A 27,497-nucleotide genomic window follows, 5' to 3' on the forward strand; every position below is an offset into this window, starting at 1 on the left:
TGGCATGTGTGTCACTAGGTGCTGCTGCGACGGCAGGATGGACCTCCACATCTGTTGCATGTTTCTCCCAGGCCACTGGATGGTGACGCTGCATGTTTTGAAGCAGGGCCGTGGTACAAACGTTAGCTCCCTGGCCACGCTTTACTTTCTGCCTGAGATTCTACATATACACACGCTCCGCTCCTCTGGTGTCTTCACAAAAACTGCTACACCGCAGAGGTGGTGATTTTACTGCCAACAGTCTGCACTGAGTGACTACTAACACCGCTGCCTCACTGAGCCCCTGTGCCACTTGCTTATTTGTGTTTCCCTGTCACTGCTTTCTTCCTCAATGGTCTCAGTATACACAGCTCGACTACTTGCAAGTGCAACATAACCTCCTGTGCCACTCTCCATATCTCTACTTTCCCGCCTACTGCACAAAGCAGAGGATGTCTGCCCCACCTCTCCACTGCCAAGCAGCTGCTGACTGTCCGCAAAGACTTCGTCCTCCTTGAATAGTAGCGCTGAGCCCAGACCACCTAGTAGCTCTCTGGCTGCAGGAAAGGAACAGGACAGAGGCTGGTTGAGGACAGGTTAGGGCCCCTGGGCCATGCCAACTAAGGGTTGTATATGATATACCCAAGGACTCTTGGCTGGGGTTGTCAGATGTTATTTGGGAGGAAGTGGATGACCTAGTCAACCAATCCAGGACCTTTGGTTTGTTGATAAACACACACTGGCAGTTCTGGCCTCACAGAGCCACCTCTGCTGCAACGTCCCCTTACTGTGCTGCCACCTCTGCCTGCCCCACCTTTCTGTCTGACATGTGGATTAGACACGGATATACTTTATCTACCAAAAACTTGAAATTTGGGGTATACAGAAGCACAACAACTGACACCCTGGGATTAGAGCAGAAATCACTACAGCAACAGTGTGGATTTTACACAGATTTCTTCCTATTCACTATTCAGCAACAAAATAGAACTGCTATTTGGGGTATACACATCCCCAAAAATCAATACAGTTTCAAATGGCGGAAAAAAAAACAGAGTATACAATTTGGAGTGTGGTTGGACTGCGCTGGTGGAAGAAGGGGTAGCCCACACTATTCCTTCAAATAAGGAAAGAAAAAGGTGATTAAAAAATGTCACACAGCCCTATAAAAACAGTCAGCGTTTTCCAATCTCGGCATTTCACACTGTATGTGCTGCCTGTAGCGTCCAGCTGCTTGTACTGTACTGTGCTGTAGTGATTTCGGCTCCAATCCCAGTCGATTTTGGGGGATCTAAATTATAGAACACACCTGCGCTGTCCTAGTAATATAAATGATAGCTAATGTGGAATCTGTGATGGAGCATGAAAACTCCCAGATGGTAATTGTATCCAGTCCGAATTCCTGTTATTCACCTGAATGGTCCAAAGAGGTTTCTGCATACAAGAGATTGGTCTATAGATGAGAATATGTCTTAAAACATAAATAAGTGTCACGTATTTATGTTTTAAGACATATTCTTACAAAGAAGGAGTACATACATACATACACACACATACATATATACACACATATATACACTCCCCGGCCCCTTTATTAGGTCCACCATGCTAGTAACGGGTTGGACCCCCTTTTGCCTTCAGAACTGCCTCAATTCTTCGTGGCATAGATACAACAAGGTACTGGAAGCTCCTCAGAGATTTTGCTCCATAGTGACATGATGGCATCACACAGTTGCCGCAGATTTGTCGGCTGCACATCCATGATGCGAATCTCCCGTTCCACCACCTCCCAAAGATGCTCTATTGGATTGAGATCTGGTGACTGTGGAGCCATTTGTGTCCAGTGACCTCATTGTCATGTTCAAGAAACCAGTCTGAGATGATTCCAGCTTTATGACATGGCGCATTATCCTGCTGAAAGTAGCCATCAGATGTTACAGGGTACATTGTGCTCATAAAGGGATGGACATGGTCAGCAACAATACTCAGGTAGGCTGTGGCGTTGTACCAAGGGGCCCAAAGAGTGCCAAGAAAATATTCCCCACACCATGCCACCACCACCACCAGCCTGAACCGTTGATACAAGGCAGGATGGATCCGCGCTTTCATGTTGTTGACGCCAAATTCTGACCCTACCATCCGAATGTTGCAGCAGAAATCGAGACTCATCAGACCAGGCAACGTTTTTTCCAATCTTCTACTGTCCAATTTCGATGAGCTTGTGCAAATTGTAGCCTCAGTTTCCTGTTCTTAGCTGAAAGGAGTGGCACCCGGTGTGGTCTTCTGCTGCTGTAGCCCATCTGCCTCAAAGTTGGACGTACTGTGCATTCAGAGATGCTCTTCTGCCTACCTTGGTTGTAACGGGTGGCGATTTGAGTCACTGTTGCCTTTCTATCAGCTCCAACCAGTCTGCCCATTCTCCTCTGACCTCTGGCATCAACAAGGCATTTCCGCCCACAGAACTGCCGCTCACTGGATGTTTTTTCTTTTTCGGACCATTCTCTGTAAACCCTAGAGATGGTTGTGCGTGAAAATCCCAGTAGATCAGCAGTTTCTGAAATACTCAGACCAGCCCTTCTGGCACCAACAACCATGCCACGTTCACAGGCCACAAATCACCTTTCTTCCCCATACTGATGCTCGGTTTGAACTGCAGGAGATTGTCTTGACCATGTCTACATGCCTAAATGCACTGAGTTGCCACCATGTGATTGGCTGATTAGAAATTAAGTGTTAACGAGCAGTTGGACAGGTGTACCTAATAAAGTGGCCGGTGAGTGTATATATATATATATTATACATATTTTTCATATATTTTCTTTTTTTTTTTTTATTCAAAAGCTTTATTGAACATACAATGAGATCACAAACCATAATCGTTACATCATGTTATCACAATTGTCTAAATTAGGTTCATATAGGCAATTTGTTTGAGTATTAAAGAATATCTTGTTTAATCTAAAGTTGTATCATTGTTTTGGAGTAAAGAGAAGTAAGGAGAAACAGATTAAACTGTGGGAAGGGAATGAAAGGGAGTAGGGAAGGTCAAGGTATGTTTTGAAGGGGGGGAGGGTGTTCTCAGTCATGCATAGTGGAATAGGAGGGAGAGCGCATAAAGTCTAACCAAGGGCCCCATATTAGGATGTGTCTTTCCTTTGTGCGATGAGATTCTGCCGAGAGCTCTTCCATTCTCTGTAGAGATAGGATCTCTGTAAACCACTCCGACATGGATGGCACTCGAGTGGTCTTCCACGGTCTTGGGATCAGTGTGCGTGCTGCAATTAGCATGTAGCCTGTTAGTGATCTTTTTGCTTTGATGGGGAATGGTGGGAGCATGGATAGTAAAAGGTGTACAGGATCATTTTCCAACCCCTGACCAGACAATTCGTTTATCACATCCACCACCCGGGACCAAAAAGGTTGCAATACTGGACATTCCCACCATATATGCAACATATTCCCTTCTCTTTGATGGCATCTCCAGCACTCGCTTGGGCTGGAGGGGTAGATAGAGTGCAGTTTGGCCGGTGTCCAGTACCACCTGGACAGGATCTTAAAGTTGGTCTCTTGAGCTCTGACAAAAATAGATAGTTTATGACAGAACTCAAAGGCTTTTGACCAATCCTCAGATGTAAATGTTTTCCCCATCTCTTTTTCCCAAGCACTTGTGTAGGGGGCAGTGGTTTTAGCCCACTCGTCTTGGAAGAGGCTATATAATGCTGAGATCGGGTGAGGAGTAGCCGTCGGGGATGTGCACATTCACTCAAAAGGTCTTAGCTGGCAGTGAAGTTTGAGGCGTCTTTTGTGTGTAGTATAAAAATGACGCAGTTGGTTGTAGTCCCAATTTGTGCGAGATGTGAGTGTGGATGAGGTGGTAATGTTGGCGAGAGGGTGAAGAGAAGAGTCTTGTAGCAGGTCCCTAAACACAAGTGGGTCACTTAATCTGATTGGAGCTAAAAATTCCGGATGGGTTCCCGGTGGGAAGTCAGGGTTATCCGTAATCGGAACAAGTGGACCGTCAGGTTCAAATAATCGGGAGGTAGTATCCAGTCTCTTTAGCGTTTTAAGATTTTGGGTGGCCACGTATGGGAAGGCATTTAAACGGTGGTCTAATGGGGCATGTGAGTGTGACCAGGGCAAGGTGGTTACGGGTGCTGGAGAGAGGCTACCTTCTATTTGTATCCATAGTTTATTTTTACTATTATGGAATCAATCAAGTATCTAGCATATGTGGTCGCAAGGAAGTAGTTTCTACATTCCGGGAGTCCCAGACCCCCTTGCATCTTTCTCAGAATCAGTGGAGGACCAGATAAATTTATTTAGGAGGCTCGATAGTTTCTGTAAAAACATTTTGGGAAGGGCTAAGGGGATTGTTTGGAACAGGTATAGCAACCTTGGCAGTAGAGTCATTTTGACACAGTTAACTCTACCTACCCAGGAAATTTGCTTAGATGAACAGTTCGTTAGGTCTCTTTTTGCGGATTGCAAGAATGGGTCAAAATTCAAGGCGTATGTGGATTTAAGGTCAGAAGGGATTTGAATCCCTAGGTAAGTAATAGCCTTCTGCTGCCAGGAGAAGGGGTATCGCAAGCTTAAGTCACGTATCTCAGCGTCTTGAAGGCCCAGGCTCATAGACTCGCTTTTGGATACATTTACCTTGTGATTGCTGAAGTGTCCGAATGTTTCTAGAACCGTCATCAGCGGGGGTAGAGATGTGCCTGGATTTGTAAGGTATAAAAGAACGTCATCTGCGAAGGCTGAACATTTGTAGTCACAATCTCCTATTTTGATTCCCGTGATATCAGGATGTGTTCTGACGGCTATAAGTAAGTGTTCTATCACCAGCGCGTATAGAAGTGGAGATAGAGGGCATCCCTGTCTAGTGCCATTTTTGATGGGAAAGAGGGGCAATAGTGATCCATTTATTCTTATTTGCGCTTGGGGGGTGCTGTACATAAAGGGATATTTAAGGTGGAAGAAGCAGAAATCAAGGGCTCTTGCTTCCTGGCCCCCCCACCTGGATGAACCAGGTCATATATTGTGTGTGCTTTCTGTGTATGTATATAACTTTATAAGAGTAATTATAACATAGTACTTATTATAATATAGTAGACTTTATACGTGTACCTGTAGATATTCCAGGTGTTATGTGTTTTACCATATATATACATAGCTAAGTGTTTACAGTGAGTGTGTATATATTAGTGTAACTATATGTATAACCTGTAGCCGTATCCCATTCACACGTGGATCTGTGCCCTGCACGTGTATTGGAGTAGATATATAGATGCTATTGTGCATATACTCCACTGTAGTCTCTATATGTACATGTATATGGTCAGGTACTGGATGTGACTCCTGCGTCAGGGTATATCCAGGAGATGCTGTAGTAATAGAATATATTGTATATACATACACATTACTGTGTCCGGGAGGGGTCAGGAGAAGAAGGTTTGTGTGCAGTTGTGTTCTCTATGTATTTTGTATTGTATTTTATGTAGTTACTTTGTCACATGTATGTTGTTAGTAAAGTCTTTTTGTATATAAGTATCTGCGAGGGTTGTATGTTATTCCTGTGATATATGAAGGACTGGAGTAGGTGCTTATGGTAAATAGCACAGACTAAGGGGCTGGACAGAACCACTGAAGCCTAGAGGAACTGAGGAAACCCAATCCCCCAACCCCCCTTTATCAATGGCGAGCCAGGCCCAAATGTCATGATCCATCTACATTAGGATATAGTGATGAAATTGTTGTTATACTGTGGACTTAGGTCATTATACTGGGTAGGTTCGGACAGGTAGCACAGTGTCACCTGAGGCCTAGTATGAGTGTGATTATTGGCAGCGAATCTATATGAGTTCAGTTCTTAGGATTCTGGTTGGTTTCTGTTATCAGACCCTTGTGAGGTGACCCGGGTGTGAGGGTCTTTGCTTTGTATAGTCCTTGGTACAGGAGTAACACAGATCGCAGGGATACAATGACTGGCAAAGTGGAACATGTGACTTTTGAAAAGTTGAGTAAATATAGTTAATTTAACCCCGTGTTATCTAAGAAAGAGGAATCTCTTGAGCTGCTATGGGAATCCCTGGTAGAGCAGGCGAGTTCCTATGATAAGTTGCAGTGTACTGAACCAGACATCTAAGAGGCTCCACATGATGGCCAAGCTTGTGTGTGTATTTGAGGAGGCCATTAGTAAGATGGAGAAGATAGATGGAGACAAAGGATCAAAGGTTCCTAAAGATTTGCATTGCAATTGTTGTAAGGAAGGGGTTAAACAGCTGTGTAGCTTAGAGACACAACTGGAAGAGCACATGGAGGCTATAAATGAGATGGAAAGCCGCATACACACGCTGCAGTCTCAGGTCGCTGAGAAGGAGAAGTATTATGCAGATGTGGATAAGGTGTTTATACAGTTATACATGGAAATAACCGAACATAAGCAAAAAGCAGCAAATACTGAGGTGATTATTGACAACTTGAAATGTGAAATAGCAAAAAGGGATGAGATCATCTGTAGCAGGCAGACGTCCATCAAAGAGTCTTTGCCCACGAAACAAGTTTGTGTTTCGAGTGCAAACAGGAGGAGAGATGAGACTGAACCTGCGGCTGCTACAGATCACTCCACAACCCGGCTTGTTACTAGGCCTGGACTAGTGGGCAGTGGAGTAGATGGAAGGACAAGCATTGCTGGTGGGATAGATGGAGGATTAGAGGGCGACTCAGAGACGTCACGGATCAGCCATAACCTGCGGCTGCTACAGATCACTCCACACCCCTGCTTGTTCCTAGGCCTGGACCAGTGGGCAGTGGAGTAGATGGAGGGACAAGCATTGCTGGTGAGACAGATGGAGGATTAGAGGGCGACTCAGAGACGTCACTGATCAGCCATAACCTGCGGCTGCTACAGATCACTCCACACCCCTGCTTGTTACTAGGCCTGGACCAGTGGGCAGTGGAGTAGATGGAGGGACAAGCATTGCTGGTGGAATAGATGGAGGATTAGAGGGCGACTCAGAGACGTCACTGATCAGCCATAACCTGCGGCTGCTACAGATCACTCCACACCCCGGCTTGTTACTAGGCCTGGACCAGTGGGCAGTGGAGTAGATGGAGGGACAAGCATTGCTGCTGGGATAGATGGAGGATTAGGGGGCGACTCAGAGACGTCACTGATCAGCCATAACCTGCGGCTGCTACAGATCACTCTACACCCCTGCTTGTTACTAGGCCTGGACTAGTGGGCAGTGGAGTAGATGGAGGGACAAGCATTGCTGGTGAGACAGATGGAGGATTAGAGGGCGACTCAGAGACGTCACTGATCAGCCATAACCTGCGGCTGCTACAGATCACTCCACACCCCTGCTTGTTACTAGGCCTGGACCAGTGGGCAGTGGAGTAGATGGAGGGACAAGCATTGCTGGTGGGATAGATGGAGGATTAGGGGGCGACTCAGAGACGTCACTGATCAGCCATAACCTGCGGCTGCTACAGATCACTCTACACCCCTGCTTGTTACTAGGCCTGGACTAGTGGGCAGTGGAGTAGATGGAGGGACAAGCATTACAGGTGGGATAGATGGAGGATTAGAGGGCGACTCAGAGACGTCACTGATCAGCCATAACCTGCGGCTGCTACAGATCACTCCACACCCCTGCTTGTTACTAGGCCTGGACCAGTGGGCAGTGGAGTAGATGGAGGGACAAGCATTGCTGGTGGGATAGATGGAGGATTAGAGGGCGACTCAGAGACGTCACTGATCAGACATAACCTGCGGCTGCTACAGATCACTCCACACCCCTGCTTGTTACTAGGCCTGGACTAGTGGGCAGTGGAGTAGATGGAGGGACAAGCATTGCTGGTGGGATAAATGGAGGATTAGAGGGCGACTCAGAGACGTCACTGATCAGCCATAACCTGCGGCTGCTACAGATCACTCCACACCCCTGCTTGTTACTAGGCCTGGACTAGTGGGCAGTGGAGTAGATGGAGGGACAAGCATTGCTGCTGGGATAGATGGAGGATTAGAGGGCGACTCAGAGACGTCACTGATCAGCCATAACCTGCGGCTGCTACAGATCACTCCACACCCCTGCTTGTTACTAGGCCTGGACTAGTGGGCAGTGGAGTAGATGGAGGGACAAGCAATGCTGGTGGGATAGATGGAGGATTAGAGGGCGACTCAGAGACTCCACTGATCAGCCATAACCTGCGGCTGCTACAGATCACTCTACACCCCTGCCTGTTACTAGGCCTGGACTAGTGGGCAGTGGAGTAGATGGAGGGACAAGCATTGCTGGTAGGATAGATGGAGGATTAGAGGGCGACTCAGAGACGTCACTGATCAGCCATAACCTGCGGCTGCTACAGATCACTCCACACCCCTGCTTGTTACTAGGCCTGGACTAGTGGGCAGTGGAGTAGATGGAGGGACAAGCATTGCTGGTGGGATAGATGGAGGATTAGAGGGCGACTCAGAGACGTCACTGATCAGCAATAACCTGCGGCTGCTACAGATCACTCCACACCCCGGCTTGTTACTAGGCCTGGACCAGTGGGCAGTGGAGTAGATGGAGGGACAAGCATTGCTGGTGGGATAGATGGAGGATTAGAGGGCGACTCAGAGACGTCACTGATCAGCCATAACCTGTGGCTGCTACAGATCACTCCACACCCCGGCTTGTTACTAGGCCTGGACTACTGGGCAGTGGAGTAGATGGAGGGACAAGCATTGCTGGTGGGATAGATGGAGGATTAGAGGGCGACTCAGAGACGTCACTGATCAGCCATATCCTGCGGCTGCTACAGATCACTCCACACCCCTGCTTGTTACTAGGCCTGGACTACTGGGCAGTGGAGTAGATGGAGGGACAAGCATTGCTGGTGGGATAGATGGAGGATTAGAGGGCGACTCAGAGACGTCACTGATCAGCCATAACCTGCTGTTGCTACAGATCACTCCACACCCTGGCTTGTTACTAGGCCTGGACTAGTGGGCAGTGGAGTAGATGGAGGGACAAGCATTGCTGGTGGGATAGATGGAGGATTAGAGGGCGACTCAGAGATGTCACTGATCAGCCATAACCTGCGGCTGCTACAGATCACTCCACACCCTGGCTTGTTACTAGGCCTGGACTAGTGGGCAGTGGAGTAGATGGAGGGACAAGCATTGCTGGTGGGATAGATGGAGGATTAGAGGGCGACTCAGAGACTCCACTGATCAGCCATAACCTGCGGCTGTTACAGATCACTCTACACCCCTGCTTGTTACTAGGCCTGGACTAGTGGGCAGTGGAGTAGATGGAGGGACAAGCATTGCTGGTGGGATAGATGGAGGATTAGAGGGCGACTCAGAGACGTCACTGATCAGCCATAACCTGCGGCTGCTACAGATCACTCCACACCCCGGCTTGTTACTAGGCCTGGACCAGTGGGCAGTGGAGTCGATGGAGGGACAAGCATTGCTGGTGGGATAGATGGAGGATTAGAGGGCGACTCAGAGACGTCACTGATCAGCCATAACCTGCGGCTGCTACAGATCACTCCACACCCCGGCTTGTTACTAGGCCTGGACCAGTGGGCAGTGGAGTAGATGGAGGGACAAGCATTGCTGGTGGGATAGATGGAGGGTTAGAGGGCGACTGAGACGTCACTGATCAGCCATAACCTGCGGCTGCTACAGATCACTCCACACCCCGGCTTGTTACTAGGCCTGGACTAGTGGGCAGTGTAGTAGATGGAGGGACAAGCATTGCTGCTGGGATAGATGGAGGATTAGAGGGCGACTCAGAGATGTCACTGATCAGCCATAACCTGCGGCTGCTACAGATCACTTCACACCCCTGCTTGTTACTAGGCCTGGACTAGTGGGCAGTGTAGTAGATGGAGGGGCAAGCATTGCTGGTGGGATAGATGGAGGATTAGAGGGCGACTCAGAGACGTCACTGATCAGCCATAACCTGCATGTGTGTGACAGTAATGTACAGGAATCCCAATCTTCCCATAAGATGGAGAGGATGCAATATCTGTTGAATATATGTAAATATATCCCGAGCTATGATGAAAATTTAGATCCTTTCACTTCCTGTGACACGTTTGAAGGTTATTGTAAGAAATTTTCTGTTCCAATGGAGCATCGCATGGAGCTGTTCAAGCTATGGCTACCAGCACATCTTTATCAAAGATACGAGGCCATAGGGAAAGCAGCCCCCAGTAACGGCCAATTTCATGATGAGGGAGACAGACTTTCCATCCTCATGAAATTGGTAACAGGGCATTTGAATGTCACCCCAGACATACTGGTTAACTTCAGACCAACCATCTATGATGAGCCCTGAGGAACTGAGGAAACCCAATTCCCCAAAAACCCCCTTTATCAGGGTGAACTAGATCTCCCAGGGGGGGCCAACATCTTAGCATATATTTTAGTGTCTATGTTGATTAGGGATATTGGTCTGTAGCTCGGGCATAGCTGGGGGTCTTTTCCTTCCTTGGGGATGACCGTGATATGGGCCTGAAGGAATGAAGGTGGAAGAGGGTTAGTGGAGGTAACTGCATCAAATGTGGCTAACAGGCTTGATGAGATTTCATGTAATAGTTTTGTAAAAGGGAGCGGTGTATCCGTCCGGCCCTGGGCTCTTGCCAGTCGGGAGCGATTTAGTCACATTTTGTAGTTCTTCTAACGTAAAAGGTCGTTCGAGTAATTCAGTATCCTCTTGTGAAAGGGTTGGCAATGCCGTGTTTTGGATGTATTGTTTCAGTGTTTGTGTGGGTTGTGGTGGGGTGAACGAGGTCGAGGGGTGTGGGAGATTGTATAAAGAGTGGTAGTAAGAAGAGAAGGCTTCAGCTATCTCCTCAGTGGTATGGACGGGTGAGCCTCCCTCCTTCTTTATTGAAGCTATATAAGTCGATGCTCTCTTGTCTCGTAGGGTCCTAGCGAGTAGTCGGCCAGGTTTGATCCCCCACTCGTAGAAATAATGTGAGCACAAGTGTTTAAAGCGTTTTTGTTTGGTTTCAAGGATAGAGTTAATTTCATGTCTAACTGCGGTGAGCTCACGGAGTGTACTGAGTAGAAGGGTTTGTTTATGTTTGGCTTCGAGATCATGGAGTGTGGTCAGAAGGGATTTAAGTTTGGCTCCTGCAGCCCTTTTTAATCGGGAGCCGTGTTTTATAAGGATGCCTCTTAGATTGCGATTCAAGATTTCCCATTTGTAGGCCGGGAATGTGTTGTCATGTTTGTGATCAAGGTGAAATGTATTAGCAACTTTCTTAAGTTCCGCGATGCAGAGGTGGTCATGTAGTAGGGACTCGTTAAGTCTCCAACTGAATGGAGAGCGTTTTCCAGGTAAGAGAGAGAGAGTACATGTAACAGGGGCATGATCCGAGCTGATGAATGAGCCGATTTCTGTGCTTAGGACAGATGAGAGGAGATGATGATGGGCATATATATAATCTATTCTGCTGTATGAGTTATGTACCTGGGAATAGAAGGTATAATCCCTATCCTCTGGGTGTTTCAATCTCCAAATGTCACAGAGTTGCATGGAGTGGAGTAGCTTTCGCAGGCGATTTAGTTTACCATATGACACAGAGGATTTACCTGAAGAGGTGCCTATGAGTGGGCTTATAGCTAGATTGAAGTCACCACAGAGGATGAGGGAGCCGCTAGCAAATTCCGTTAAATCTTCTAATATTCTGATTAGAAAATTTGTCTGGTCAAAGTTCGGAGCGTAGATATTGGCCAATGTGTATACAGAGCCCTGGATGTCACATTTTATAAAGGCATATCTAGCCTCGGTGTCGAGTTTTGTTTCTAAGACAGAGCATTGTGCAGATTTGTGTATGAATATAGATGCCCCTCTAGATTTTGACTCGGGATTAGTGCTATGTATGTGGGTAGGGTAATGTTTGCTATTAATCTTAGGTATACAGTCAGTTTTAAAGTGTGTTTCTTGTATGCACAGAACCCGGATCTTCTGTTCATGAAAAGAGTAAAGAATCTGCGAACGCTTTTCCGGTACATTAAGACCTTTGGCGTTGAAGGGAAGCTATTTTGAAAGGGAGTGCGTTTGAGGTGGTAATTTTTGGCTGCTAATGTCAAGTTACTAAACCACCTCCAAATCTGTTTGATGTAGGAGACTGAGATCAAGTGACTACGTTAGAAGTAGTGGGAAGGAAAAAGAGTCAGGGTATGAGGGGTACGGAAGAGGGTTTAAGAACAAAACTTAACCCGGACTAAGAACTGTTCCGGGAAGGGAACTAAACAGTTTAGTGCTAGTGCACAAATTTAAACCGCAGTGTCTTACTACAGTTTCACCTATGGGGGTAGGTTTACCTAGCAGTAAAAAATATAAATGTTGGGGCATGTATGATGAGTAAAAGGATAGCCAGTAGATAGCGGTCCTCTTTCGTCTGCGGCCCCCTCACCTCTGCTGGATAAGAGTATTGATGAAAGATACTGTCTATAGCATCGTGGTCAGAGCGAGAGGGTCGCAGAGGGCTCAGAATATCGTGGTTGGCTATTTCACAATCATAACAGAGAGAAATATCGGAACAGTGAAAAGACTATTGACCATTGTTCCATAGAGAAATATTAAAGGATACAGAGTTTAGGAGTATCAATACTTCTAAAATAAGCCGTGGAAGGCTAAGTTCTTTGGTCTAGTCAGATTCCAAGCGACCCCTGTTTCTCTGGCGTTGTGGGCGGGGTGACTCCCAGTCTAAGGATCTTCCAGGAGCTGAGGCAGAGGGGTTGTAGGATTGTGGAGGTTGGTCAGCTGTAGGCGAATCCCAGTCTGGAAGGATCATTGAGGGTAGGTCTAAAGCACATACGAAAGATGGTAAGTCCTCTGGATGAACTAATGACGCTAGTCCTTTTGAGGAGCGTGTGTGGAGTGCAAAGGGGAACCCCCATCTATAGGTTTTCTTGTAATACTTGTAGAAGAGGTCGGAGTGCAGCTGGAGAGATCAGGGAACAGGGCTATCCACCAAAGTCCAGGTCACCTTTTTGTCTTGCTTTCTGCATAATCTGTTCTTTGATAGAGTATAAATGTATCCTGCAGATTAAATCCCGTGGTCTAGCTGGGTCTGAACTGCGGGCCCGGAGCGCCCTATACGCACGATCAATTTCGATACGGGTATCTGCCGGACGGCTCAGTAACATGTTGAATATACCTGTGAGGGTTGGAATGAGGTCAGAGGTATGTGTCGCCTCTGGTAGGCCTTTGATTCATATATTGTTTCGTCGATTTCTGTTCTCCAGATCATCTAATTGGGACATCAGTTGTCTCATTTGAGTGGACTGTAAGTCTGCTTTCTCTCGGATCTCTGCAATAGCAGTGGTAGTCTCTGCCCTAAACACTTCAAGAGACTCTACTTTTTCTTGTATAGCATTGACTTCCACTTGGACTTTCTGGAGATCTTGGCACCAGGCACCTTTAAGGTCAAGTGCTAGCGTGTCCATGTCCCCCTTAGAAGGTAGTAGAGCCAAGAGGGCTTGTAGTTCTGGGTGTCCCTGTAATGCGTGTGCCACTGCTTCTGGGGTAGGCAAGGTAGGGTTAAAGCCGCCACTATCTCCTTCTTCGGGTTCACAATGATTTGTTTGCTGCACCCTGTTAGATGTTTCCTCTCCTTTATTTAAAAGGGGGCATTTGTGGGGGGACTCTGTAGTGAAGCACTCTCTCCCTTGGAACCCTTTTTTGGTGTTTCATAGGAGGTTTGTGATGTGGTTGTTGAGGGGATCCTGAGTGGGGGAGCCATTGTGTAAAGATCTCCTGTTGTGTGGTCTGAAGCCCCTTGTTGTTTCTGGCTGATATAGAGGTGTATGGGGTCTGAGAAGGAAGCTTACCTCATGTTGGGCCTGCTATCTCAGAGGAGAGGCCAGCAGGAGAGAAGGCTTGCAGCGGTGGTGCTGGCTGCTGTATGCTGGGAGGTCGTTCTCCTCGGGTTCCTGAGGGGTGTCTGCGTCCCTTCTGCCGCTCAGTAGCTGGGACTCGCTGCTACCTGGTGGAGCGTGGAGTAGCTGTCAGCTTCTGGCAGTCGTTCTCCCGTGACTTGGGAGATTCTCCTTCCCTGCCTTGTTGCGAGAGGTGGCCGGGGTCCTTGCTGAGGCGTCTTGATGCCTTTCTGGTGCCTAATTTCCCCATGTAAAGGTTTCTTTTGCCCTTTTTTGCTCGGCCGAGCACGGAGCTCTGTCTATGGATGTCTGCTCTGCATCGCAGTTAGGCCACGCCCCCTTTTTCATATATTTTTTAATTGTATCAATAAAAAGATTTTTATTTATTACATACTTTTTTCTCTAGATTAGGATGTACATTTAGATAAATACACACTTTGTATATTGTTGAGGGCATTAGATGAGTTTTTGCTCAGGGAGTCTCCCTGAGGCACACGATGGATAGCAGCAATGTTTGCAGTTACCAAATCCTATATAAAGAGGGTGGTCATGGTGTAGCACACTTACCTCTCATTCCTGACTTTCGAAACGCGTCGAGGAGAAGTGTTCCTTTGGACGACCCGCTGATTGAGTGACGTCACTCCAACGTCCGGGGCAGCTCCACATTATTGCTGACTTATTCAGAGTGCAGCACTTGTAGAACCTCATCTATTTACCAATTTCTTGTATGCAGACCATTCAGGTGAATAACAGGAATTCGGACTGGATACAATTACCATCTGGAAGTTTTCATGCTCCATCACAGGTACCACATTAGCTATCATTTATATTACTAGGACAGCGCAGGTGTGTCCTATATTTTAGATCCCCCAAAATGGACACCGTGCGATTGGAGCAGAAATCACTACAGCACAGTACAGTACAAGCAGCTGGACGCTACAGGCAGCACATACAGTGTGAAATTGGGGATTGGAAATGTCTGCCTGTTTATATAAGGCTGTGACATCACATAAGCCTGCCGGTCGCTGATTGGCTTACAGGTCTGCACATGTGATAGAGGGTGTTACTTTCACCTTCCCAGAGTTCTCTGCCCCATATAACACATTGTGCTCGCGCCCATTTAACTAATAAAGTGTGGGAAAAAAAATTGTTCCCACGAATCACCATAAACTTCAGATTCGTGACCAAAGTTTTCCTGAAATTCTAAACAAACTCCGATTCATTAGAGTTGATTCGCCCATCTCTACCCAACGTGTCTTATGGAGCAGTGATAATATCTGTGTCTGATAATCAGGGCCAGATTAGGGTTGGCGGGGGCTCTGGGAGCAAAATCTGTCTGCGGCCCCCATTGAGTGTAGTCCAGACAAGGTAGAGCAATCACTATATACAGCGGCCAGCATTTGCTATGTACAGCCCCCAGAAATCGCTATATACAGCCCCCTAGTAATCACTCCATACAACCCCCAGCATTAACTATATTCAGTCCCCCCAGCATTACCTATATACAGTCAACAGCATTAACTATATACAGTCCCCCTATAATAACTATATACAACCCTCCTATAACTCTATACAACCCCCTATAATAACTATATACCGCCCCCTACAAAAACTATATACAGCCCACTATAACTAACTTTATACAGTCCCCCTATAATAACTAATTACAATTCCCTATAATAACTATATACAGCTCCCTATGATAACTATACACCCCCCATAATAATTATATAGAACCCCCCTATAAAACCTATATGCAGTCCAAGGTAAATATAGTGATTGCTGGGGGCTGTATATAGTGATTACTGGGGGAGCTGTATAGAGTGATTGCTGGGGGTGCTATATATAGTGATTGCTGGGGGAGCTGTATATAGTGATTGCTGGGGGGCTGTATATAGTGATTGCTGGGGGCTGTATATAGTGATTACTGGGGAGCTGTATATAGTGATTACTGGGGAGCTGTATAGAGTGATTGCTGGGGGAGCTATATATAGTGGTTGCTGGGGGAGCTGTATTTAGTGACTGCTGGAGGAGCTGTATATAGTGATTGCTGGTGGCTGTATATAGTGATTGATGGGGGAGCTGTATATAGTGTTTGCTGGGGGAGATGTATATAATGATTAGAAGGGAGCTGTCTATAGTGATTGCTGGGGGAGCTGTCTATAGTGATTGCTGGGGGAGCTGTATATAGTGATTGCTGGTGGAGCTGTATATAGTGATTGCTGGGGGAGCTGTATATAGTGATTGCTGGGGGAGCTGTATATAGTGATTACTGGGGAGCTGTATATAGTGATTGCTGGGGGAGCTGTATATAGTGGTTGCTGGGGGAGCTATATATAGTGGTTGCTGGGGGAGCTGTATATAGTGATTGCTGGGGGAGCTGTATATAGTGATTGCTGGGGATCTGTATATAGTGATTGCTGGGGGAGTTGTATATAGTGATTGCTGGGGGGAGCTGTATATGGTGATTGCTGGGGATCTGTATATAGTGATTACTGGGGAGCTGTATATAGTGATTGCTGGGAGAGATGTATTTAGTGAATGCTGGTGGAGCTGTATATAGTGATTGCTGGGGGGCTGTATATAGTGAATGCTGGTGGAGCTGTATATAGTGATTGCTGGGGGAGCTGTATATAGTGATTGCTGGGGGAGCTGTATATAGTGATTGCTGGGGGTGCTATATATAGTGATTGCTGGGGGAGCTGTATATAGTGATTGCTGGGGGAGCTGTATATAGTGATTGCTGGAGGAGCTGTATATAGTGATTGCTGGTGGCTGTATATAGTGATTGATGGGGGAGCTGTATATAGTGATTGCTGTGGGAGCTGTATATAGTGGTTGCTGGGGGAGCTATATATAGTGGTTGCTGGGGGAGCTGTATATAGTGATTGCTGGGGGCTGTATATAGTGATTGCTGGGGAGCTGTATTTAGTGAATGCTGGGGGCTGTATAGAGTGATTGCTGGGGGAGCTGTATATAGTGATTGCTGGGGGAGCTGTATATAGTGATTACTGGGGGCTGTATATAGTGATTGCTGGGGGAGCTGTATATAGTGATTACTGGGGGCTGTATATAGTGATTGCTGGGGGAGCTGTATATAGTGAATGCTGGTGGAGCTGTATATAGTGATTGCTGGGGGGGGCTGTATATAGTGATTACTGGGGGCTGTATATAGTGATTGCGGGGGGGCTTTATAATGCGGCCCTGGGGAGCACTATAACTCTATTCACACAGACCAAGTGTCACTGCGTCTGGCTGGTCATGTGAGGACGGATGGGGCAGATCATCCTGATGCACTTCTCCGGAGCTCAGAGGAGGTGATGGGGGGAGTGTGGGGTATCTTCATACCTGTCATGTCAGAGACTTCCCCCGGGGGGCAGGAGACACAATCATAGCAGCAGGAGAAGATTCTGGATGTGGAGACTTTATATTCTCCTGGTGAACAGTCCTCTGAACACTGCGACACCGGGACCTAAGAGAAAGAGAGAAGAAAGGTAAAGTATCAGCCGGGATCGGCACCGAGCTGCCGAATTCTTTACATAGTTGTCATTTTAATATAGAAGAGGGAAAAGAAAGAAGGAGATTACAAAGTATATGTACATGGAGACCCCGGCTGGTGACACATCATGGCCGGAGCGTTGTGCAACCACCGATATCCTCTGCTGTAGAGATCTACACATTTATCTGGTGATTCATAGATTTGGTGCCATTTTTCGGGAACTGAAGCTGAGCCAACTCTCTAAATCTATAAAAATGTTGGTTATTGCTGCTTCAATGAGGTTAGTAACATTGCTGAAAGCAGCATGTGTCCGATCACATGACTCAGACGGTGACTGGGGGCGGGGCCATTGAAATTAACCCACCCAAAATAAATACTTCATTAAAAAGCATTGCCCTAAATGGTCTAATATCACGGCTGTATTCTTAAAACATCAGTTTGTAAACTTATATACAACTCACCTGATGTGGATCCTCTGAACTAAGTGAGTCCAATAAGGCCCTGCATATTCAGTGGTTACTGCACTGCTCTGCGTCCTAGCTCCTGAGTGACAGGCCTCACTGCTAGGACATGCTGCTGTATGGAGCATTGAGAGAGAGCTCTGCTACATCACTGGATTCTTCACTGGATGAATGGGGAGGAGAAGTCCATGGAGGCCGCTGTGATTTCATGGGATCAGATATATACATGGGGCAGATGCAGATGTAACAGAATCTTAGATGACAGCTTGTCACATGACATGAAGTGCTGTATACTTAGAAGAAGCATGACACGCTGAGAGGTAGATGGGAGGGGCCAAGCAGAACACATCACAAAAAGTTGATTTATGGGGATGTGAAGAAAACCATTTTTAGCTTAAAAAAAGGTTGTCAGTTCTATGGGAACCTGTCACACGCTGTATTTGTGAAAATATGGAAGCAGGTTCCCTTTGAAGATCATCATTATGGGGCTCATTTACTAAGGGTCCGAATCACGCACTTTTGTTGGGATTTTGGTGCACGCGATCGGATTGTGGCGCATCCGCACAAGCTTTCACGTGACAGAAATCGGGGGGGGGGGGTGGCTGTCGGACAAAAACCGCAGAATTTAAAAGAGATTTGTGTCGCAAGATCAAGCACTTACATGCACCGGGAAGAAGAAGGTAAACTCCAGCGGACCTCGGCACAGCAGCGACACCTGGTGGATATCGGGCGTGCGGACCTTAGTGAATCCCAGCAGAACTGAATCAGCATCGGACAACGCACCGCGGGATCGCAACTAGACCGGGTAAGTAAATGACCCCCTATGTGTTATTTTTATTGTTTTTTTTTCTTATCATTGAAATTTAATGAACACTGGGCTTAACCGCCAGACGTTTCCTTGAGGAGATCTGACCTTGCTAAAAGCATCTGAGCCCATCCCCCAAACACCCGGATACCCTCCTTTCAAAAATTGGAGAATTATCTTCTACGGTCACGGACCTTCCACAGGCTTCTAGCACCTCTATCAGGCCAAAAAACAGTCACCCCGGCTTCTCGGAGGCTTCTTTCACCTCCTTTCATTACCATCTGGAGGCTATTTACAGTGATCCAGGGACTACTAGCTGGGTGCTACTAGCCGACTGGGTCACAAGTAGCCTCGAGTAGCAGTCGTACCCGCAGCCAAGGGCCATCAGCCGGACTAGAGGTGGTCTCTTCCTGGTGAGCTCTGCCTGCTAAACTTGCTCTACCGAAGCCTAGAACTCCAGAACCACTCCTGGGCTCAGACGTACACCCTGTCCTTCCCTCCCTATGTTATGCAGATCTTATGTTTTTTTGTAATGTTTTTCCTTTGTATTTTATTGTTAATTTCCAGTCACAGCAGGCGGAGTGGTGGAAGATGTGAGATGGTTGCTCGGTTGACCGACTTGCCAGCTGGGAGTTCAGGGCTTCAGCTTTCAGAGCTTAAAAATCTGTAATTCTATGCCAAGTGCCTGATTTTTGGATATTATGGGTTAATATATAAAAAAGTCTTTACAGGTGGTTTACATAACATGTTATGATTCCCGTATAGTCCTCTGCTATCTCTGAAAGGGGGCAGGTCAGGATATCCTACAACATTCTTACAAAACCTAAACAGCCAGATGGGTGAGCTTCTCCGACAGCACCCAGCAAATCTGGAAGTACCGGGACCCACAGCTGCTGGGTGGGCCCACTCATGCTCACATCTCCATCCCCAGTAGCTGTGCCGGGTGCTGGATGCTGCCCTGAGTCTCTGCACTGTGCGGCTGCTGGCAGGAGGATTCGTATAATGAATAGGGGGTCAGGAGGGGGCTGCATATAATGAATGGGGGGTCAGGAGGGGGCTGCATATAATGAATGGGGGTCAGGAGGGAGATGCATATAATGAATGGGGGGTCAGGAGGGAGATGCATATAATGAATGGGGGGTCAGGAGGGAGATGCATATAATGAATGGGGAGTGAGGAGGGGGCTGCATATAATGAATGGGGAGTGAGGAGGGGGCCGCATATAATGAATGGGGAGTGAGGAGGGGGCTGCATATAATGAATGGGGAGTGAGGAGGGGGCTGCATATAATAAATGGAGAGTTAGGAGGGGGCTGCATATAATGAATGGGGAGTGAGGAAGGGGCTGCATATAATGAATGGGGGGTCAGGAGGGGACTGCATATAATGATTGGGGAGTGAGGAGGGGGCTGCATATAATGAATGGGGGGGTCAGGAGGGGGCTGCATATAATGAATGGGGAGTGAGGAGGGGGCTGCATATAATGAATAGGGGGTGAGGAGGGGACTGTATATAATGAATGGGGAGTGAGGAGGGGGCTGCATATAATGAATGGGGGGTCAGGAGGGGGCTGCATATAATGAATGGGGGGTCAGGAGGGAGATGCATATCATGAATAGGGGGTCAGGAGGGGGCTGCATATAATGAATGGGGAGTGAGGAGGGGGCTGCATATAATGAATAGGGAGTGAGGAGGGGTCTGCATATAATGAATGGGGAATGAGGAGGGGGCTGCATATAATGAATGGAGAGTGAGGAGGGGGCTGCATATAATGAATGGGGAGTGAGGAGGGGGCTGCATATAATGAATGGGGGGTGAGGAGGGGGCTGCATATAATGAATGGGGAATGAGGAGGGGGCTGCATATAATGAATGGGGAATGAGGAGGGGGCTGCATATAATGAATGGGGGGTGAGGAGGGGGCTGCATATAATGAATGGGGAGTGAGGAGGGGGCTGCATATAATGAATGGGGAATGAGGAGGGGGCTGCATATAATGAAAGGGGGGTCAGGAGGGGGCTGCATATAATGAATGGGGAGTGAGGAGGGGACTGCATATAATGAATGGGGGGTGAGGAGGGGGCTGCATATAATGAATGGGGAATGAGGAGGGGCTGTATATAATGAATACATGTCGCTACGTGAGTCTTCTGCACAGGGGCCACTGAATCCTGGAGCCGCCCTGTTCCCTGATATTGATATTTACTACAAAGTCTCCTCAGATCAGCAGAATCGTAGACTGGTACAAATAAACCGGGAAATGTCTCCTATTCACTGTTCCCTCCACTCACATTACAGACATCCAGGGACCTATAACGTTTTTCATTGTTAAACATCATCACTAGAGCCCAATTCAACATCTAGCAGGTGTCTCCTCACCTTGTGGCCTCACCCCTCACCTATTACAAGGGTCAGCGACCTCCTGGGAAACGTCATGGAGCATGAAGCCAGAGGAGATGTATTGTGTGATGGAGCCTTCACTTCCCTGAATCCAGATGTCCCCTCGTTCATTGCTTGATTCCCTCTCATACGCACAACTTCCGGGAACTCATCATCCAGGAACTTACCTACCACTGAACTCATCATCCAGGAACTTACCTACCACTGAGCTCATCATCCAGGAACTTACCTACCACTGAGCTCATCATCCAGGAACTTACCTACCACTGAACTCATCATCCAGGAACTTACCTACCACTGAGCTCATCATCCAGGAACTTACCTACCACTGAGCTCATCATCCAGGAACTTACCTACCACTGAGCTCATCATCCAGGAACTTACCTACCACTGAGCTCATCATCCAAGAACTTACCTACCTTTGAGCTCATCTCCACAATCTACAGATCCTTTCTGATGGACAACCCAACCAGCACATTTTACTTTATGGGTAAGTGAATGTGCCCCAATATGTCAGGAGAAAACAATCTCCAAATCAACTGGATATGTTAAAGCTTCAGGAAAAGTGAAATTGCCCCAAAGTGGAGAAACCTTGATGATCCCATTGATGCCTCCCTGTCCATTTTTCATTTTCTTTGATATTTTGGATAAAAGGCCATTTATTCCATAGTGTACAACGGACCACGGTGCAGGGAAGCCTCTTCCGATATAAAGATTAATAAAGCGTTTAAGAACATAACGAAGATAAGTGCCGGCACCAGCTCACCCTGAGCTCACCCGGAGCCGGTGCACGGCATTTGCTGCTTAGAAGCCCTATCCAAAGTGGTAGGTTTCCATTAAATTAGCAGGAGACTGCATATAGGGGCCAGCTACTTCCCCTCAGCCAGTGTCTGAGACTACATGGGACAGTGAGTATTCAGCACCTGTTCACACATGGTGAGCCTTATTCTTGTTCACATGGTGCGGTATTGCATGACATCCGCTGCATCTGTTGTGCGGTGCTGGTGGGGGTCTGGGCCCGGAGCCATGGGGGCTATGCCTGCCAGTACGGGTGCTGGGGGGCAAAAGAGGTCATCGTGAAGTGGTTGGTGGCTTATACAATTTGATCAAAATGTAACTAATAACCTGGAGTTCGTTATATAATGTAGTCGAGCGACAGTAGATCATTGTGTGATGTGTGGATGTGTAGTCCAGTTCTTTTTCTCTCCCCATGTTGACCCCTAGTTAAAGACGAACCCCTCTGACCACTGTGACCTCTGGTGACCTCTCTGGACGTTACTATAGTCCCAGACTGCAATGATCAGCTGTAAGGTGTCTGTAATGAGGCTTTATTCATAATCCTTGGTCCAATTGCAGCAAAAAATTATGAAACTACAATTGTCACTGGGGAAAAAACTATTATCTGGATCTACAATTATAAAATATATATATATTCAACTTAAAAACAAACCTTTGGAACTTATCCTGTACATAACCCAGGGACTGCCTGTACATCCCTGAAAAGACTCTCAATAATCTTTAAGACCTTATTTGTAATCATAATTGGAGAAACATATGATTTTAGGCAGTCGCACATTTATAACTGCTCCATGACTTGTGGCTGACACGGCTTTGCTAATTTGAAGAAATTGAAGTGGGGTGAGGTGGAGGCTCTGGACTTCCAACTGAGGATGACCGCGGCAAAGATAATGCAATTTGATGCACTGTCTGCCATGTCATTGATCTTGTTTCCTATTGGTGTCTGCCAGCAGAAGCCGCACACCCTGGCGCCTGCTTAACCCCTTAAGGATGCAGCCTGTTTGCAGGTTAAGGCTCGCAACTTTTTTTTGAAATTTGACCAGTGTCTCTTCCTGTGGTAATAACTTTTGAACACTGTTACTTATCAAAGCGATTCTGAGATTGTTTTTTCCCCACATGTTGTACTTCATTTTAGTGGTAAATTTTGGCTGATAAGTTTTGCGTTTATTTACAAACAAAAGAAAAAAATGATGAATTTTTAGAAAAATTTGCCATTTTCGAAATTCAAAATCACCGCGTTTTCAGGCAGATAGATTTACCACCTAAATAACTTGCAGAATAACATTTCCCATTTGTCTACTTTACATTTTCATAATTTTTGAAATGTTTGGATAATTTATTTTGACGTCACGCGGCCTACAAATCGAATAGCGATTTTCCGTATTTTCGGAATTGACTATTTTGGGGATAAATACTGTTTGAAATCAGTAGGAAACCAGAGGAGCCAAAACAGCGATCGGCCCCCCCGAAAACGGTGCGGGGGGGCCGATCGTGGGGTAAAGACCCCCAGAAGGCAGGTTAAATGCCGCGGTCGCGTTGACCGCGGCATTTAACGGGTTAAACACCCGCGATCGGAGCCCACTCCGACCGCGGGTGTTAGCCGGGGATGTCAGCGGTAAATTACCGCTGAAATCCCGCGGCTAACGATGCCGGTTCGGCTGCTATACAGCGCTGAACCGGCATCGGCTCTGCGCAGTAGCTGTACTGCGCTGAGCGCTAATCGCGGGACTCAGCGCAGTACAGCTACGGCGCAGAGCGCTAAGGTGTTAAAGTACAACTGTAAAGTAAAAAAACTTTTGCCTAAACTTTTGCACTAAAATAAGCAATTTTCTAATTTACACTCATTAGCTATCTGCAGCCATTTGTCAGCTAGAAGGCGAGAAGCTAGCAGGAACCTTGTTCCTCTGGTTGTCTTTGTTTGACTGGTTGTCATGGGAATCCATAGCTAGACAGATTAGGGAAGAGGAAGGTGTTGATGGGGGGGGGGGGTTACTACCATATGCACGTTCATGACGTGTAGGTGCTGGGTACAGGAGAATATCTGTACAGGTGGAATATAAAAAACTCAAGGACCTGCAGTGATCATGTGGTTTAGGTCATCCAATTACATTCCAGGAATGGTATGTAGCAGGGCTGTGTGTGTTTCATAGATGGAATATGGAAGAAATGTTTATGTATGAAAGTTTGAATGCAGAAATAAACCAGAGCTCAGGCTCCCATCAGTTCTAATGACATAGCATTAACAAATACATGCTTTATTCATGTGTTAACATTGTGGCAACACATGCATTTGTTAATACAATGTTAACAGCTATGTTATCAGGCAAATCTCCTCTCTTTGTGATGTAGTAGATAACTGTGTGATGCATGGGTCCAGTGCTCTGTGTCTTCCCTGCCTTTCTCTGCACTAGATCTCTGCAGATCACTGATTCTGTGTCCTGGTTGGCTGAGCGGTTTGTGCACATTGCCATTGCCCATAACTGATGTCATAACCAGGAAGTCCCGCCCACTTCAGGTGAAGCTGAGAGGATATTACAGATAGCCTTATATATCTATTCCCCCTATATCGCAGGATACAGAAATCGCTGGGATTATTACAGGAAGTCCCGCCCACTTCAGGAGAAGCTGAGAGGATATTACAGATAGCCTCATCGGCCACTGTCTAGGGTGGACCCAATAAGGCAGGTGGCAGTTTGGGGGCTCCTTGTCCGTTTCCTGCCATTACACCATCTCTATGACACAGAATAGTCCCATTTTACCTGATTGCTCCTGTTCTTCCATAATATCCTCTGTCGATCTATAGTAAAAGTTATGTTTTCCATATATGTGCGGCCGACAAATTCAAGTTTGCAAGACTCGTTGCTGAAACCAATCCAGTTCATGATAAAATATTGACCGATATACTGTCCATCTGCATCAAAGTAAGGAATCCCATCGTTGTCCTCTTGATATAAGAAATGGCGATGGAGCTGTAAGACAGAAGGAAATATTCATACACAGTGACTTTCATGGAGGTTTCTGATGGAGAATGAAATAAATCTCCCCATCCCCACCAATGTCCTGGCTTCTCTGACCCACATGTCTGTGGGCAGCAGGGGTGTAGGGCCCACTGGAAGGTCTCGAAGGTCTGACATGGATGACAAGTCTACTAACAGGCTGGAGTAGACACCAGAGCACTGGCAGAGCTACCATCTACACCTAAATAACCCCCCCCCCCCACTGTGTCCAGAGAATCTCATTGAACGGTTCTCATATTTGTTGGACACGTCCTGCTGTCCAGTCCTTGTGAGAAGACGTTCATAAACTAAACTTGTGGCCCTCTGCCAAGTTATTATTGACAATGGCCGATGTATTTCTGATGAATAAAGAGAAGACTTGATTCACTGGATCACATTGGATCTGCTGCTGCTTTTTCCTCAATTGTATCTTTTTGGACCCATGCAACTGGGGTCTTACTGCTACAAGCACCCACCACAATGTAAGGAGGCCTATATTAGGCAAATTTGGATGCTGTCTCAAACTTTGTTTTCCTCGACCTCTTCCATAGACACTTTCATGGCACTTTAACGCTATATGGGTTTTTACGTTGGTCACTAAGAGGTCTTAGGCTAAGCCAATGGGTTTCTCCGTCACCTGGTCTAAGTTCTGCAGGGGTCCCCTGTGCAGGGAAGAGCAATGACATCTGTCCTGCAGGGTACCCCGACTGCATATGGAGGGTGCCCCTCTGACAGGGGGTGTCCAAGATTTGCATTGAATATGTATATATTGGTTGCGTTAGCACTTTAAGGGGTGGTAGTGCTCAGTTTAAGGTTCTCCTCCTCCCTGTTGTTCACCCCTTCCCTTGTGCTTATAGGAAGCTGTTGTAGCTGGGTTGTGGTGAGCGAGTATTTGGTTTGTTAGCCTGGGTCCTCCTCTGCCAGGTCTGCTAATATGGGCGATCCCCTTATAGAGGCGCTTCGCGCCCACATTAGGCTGGAGGGAGAGGTCTGGCTGTCTCAGGTCCTCTCTCCCTCGCAGCCAACTTCCCCTGCTTCCCCCCCCTGCAGTCTTGGCGCGCACCTCCGCCGCCTTCCCTTCTCCCTCCCCCTCCATCTACATTCCTCCCTCCTCCGCCTCCTGTGGCGCATGTAGTTAGCCGGAGGTACGGACAAGTTTTGCGTCCGCCAGCGCACCTTAATGATGTTGTGCCCCAAGTGCCTGGTGCAAGGGCGCTCGCTGGGGCAGGGGCATCACCGCTCCTGCTGCCTGTGTGAGCGCAGCCCAGGGCGGGATCACGCCCGACTTGCTCTTCTGGCTGCACGCACTGTGGAGGGTATAGCCCTGCCTCCTCCTTCCTCCACAGCGTTTCCTGTGCAGCCGGACGCCATTAGCAGCATGGGAGGTCACTACAGCTCCGCTGCTTCTTCATTGGAGGCCTCCATAGCCGCCCCCCTAGTCCTCCCCTGAGGTGCAGCAGGAGCTCTCGGCACTGGTGGCAGCCTTTGCTGCGCCCCCTGCTGCGGAGGCTAGCGCCCTCCACCGGTAGTGCTCCAGCCACCCATGCCCCTGGCCCCATCCCAACCTCCTCCGGGTCCTCCAGCTCCTGCTAGGTCCACTCGCCAACGCAGCAGGTTCTACTCGCCCTCGCCCACCCGGGATGCACGCAGGCGTAGCCGCCGCGGCTCTGCGGCACATCATGACAGCAGTGGAAGATGGTCCTGCTCCTCTTATTGGGAGAGGAGGTCCAGGTCGTCCAGATGGCGTTCCCTGTCTTCAACGGGCGGTTCATCGGATGCCTCGGTGATGTCTGGTCAGTGGAGTCGAGGACAACGTGGGAGCGGCAGGAGCAGTTCTGCTAGGGAGACCAGCCGGGTTCTACCGCCGATGCCATCAGCCACCATCGCAACGCCTGTGGCTCCGGCCGCATGTCTATATCTGGTGAATATCCGGCAGGGCTGGAATGCCCATCGTTCCTGTGGGCCCTGATCCTCAGTTGATGTAGTTGGTCCAGTCCTCTCTTGCTTCTTCGACTTGGCAGTAATATGGTAAGGCGTGGGAGTCGTGGTGGTACTTGGCGACGGGTAGACCCGTGTTTACTAGCTCTGCAGATAGGGTTGAGGTAACGTTATCTTATTTGTCCTCCCTTCTCTCACTTTTGGGGTCTCTGGATTCATCCTGCAAGACGGTGTTCATGTCCGAACACGAGGTCTTGCTTTTTTCTTTGTCTTTTAGCCTCGCATTTTTGGGGGCTTTTCGTGTCGGCGAGTTATTGCCGGCATCCACCTCTTCCCCAGGGTGTTTGGTTAGGCAGGATGTGGTTTTGGGCCAAGATGTTTTGCGCATTAAGGTCCGCAGGTCTAAGACAGACTTGAATGGGAGGGGTTCTTGGGTTTGCCTCTGTGCGGTTCCTGGTCCGTTTTGTCCTTTTATGCTGTCTCGTAGTTTCCTGTCCCTTTCTTTGCCGGGTGACCGTTTCCTGGTGCAGGACGATGGTTCCCCTCTTACCCGTTTTCAATTTCTCTCTGTTTTTTGTAGATGTTTGTCAATTTTGGGCCTGGTCTTGGCTGAGTATGAGACTCATTCATTTAGGATTGGTGCCGCCACTGAAGCGGGCAAGGCCTGTTTACCTGATTCCGATGTTATGCGTATTGGGCGCTGGCGCTCTGGATGTTTTGCACGCTATG

The 27,497-nt window shown here is 47.6% G+C and overlaps 1 protein-coding gene across 1 annotated transcript in view; it reads right to left on the reverse strand.

Annotated features, from left to right (window-relative positions):
• Positions 1–24,968, reverse strand: part of LOC140123042 (vomeronasal type-2 receptor 26-like) — a 32,463-nt gene extending 7,495 nt beyond the window's left edge. The window contains exons 1-3 of the mRNA XM_072144293.1: positions 24,909–24,968; positions 24,594–24,803; positions 17,222–17,345 (exon numbers count right to left, since the gene is read on the reverse strand). Coding sequence (XP_072000394.1) covers positions 17,222–17,345; positions 24,594–24,803; positions 24,909–24,968 — 394 coding nt within the window. The remainder of the gene's footprint in view (positions 1–17,221; positions 17,346–24,593; positions 24,804–24,908) is intronic.
• Positions 24,969–27,497: the final 2,529 nt, after the last annotated feature.

This window comes from Engystomops pustulosus, chromosome 3 (genome assembly GCF_040894005.1).
Source record: "Engystomops pustulosus chromosome 3, aEngPut4.maternal, whole genome shotgun sequence".
NCBI lineage: Eukaryota > Metazoa > Chordata > Amphibia > Anura > Leptodactylidae > Engystomops > Engystomops pustulosus.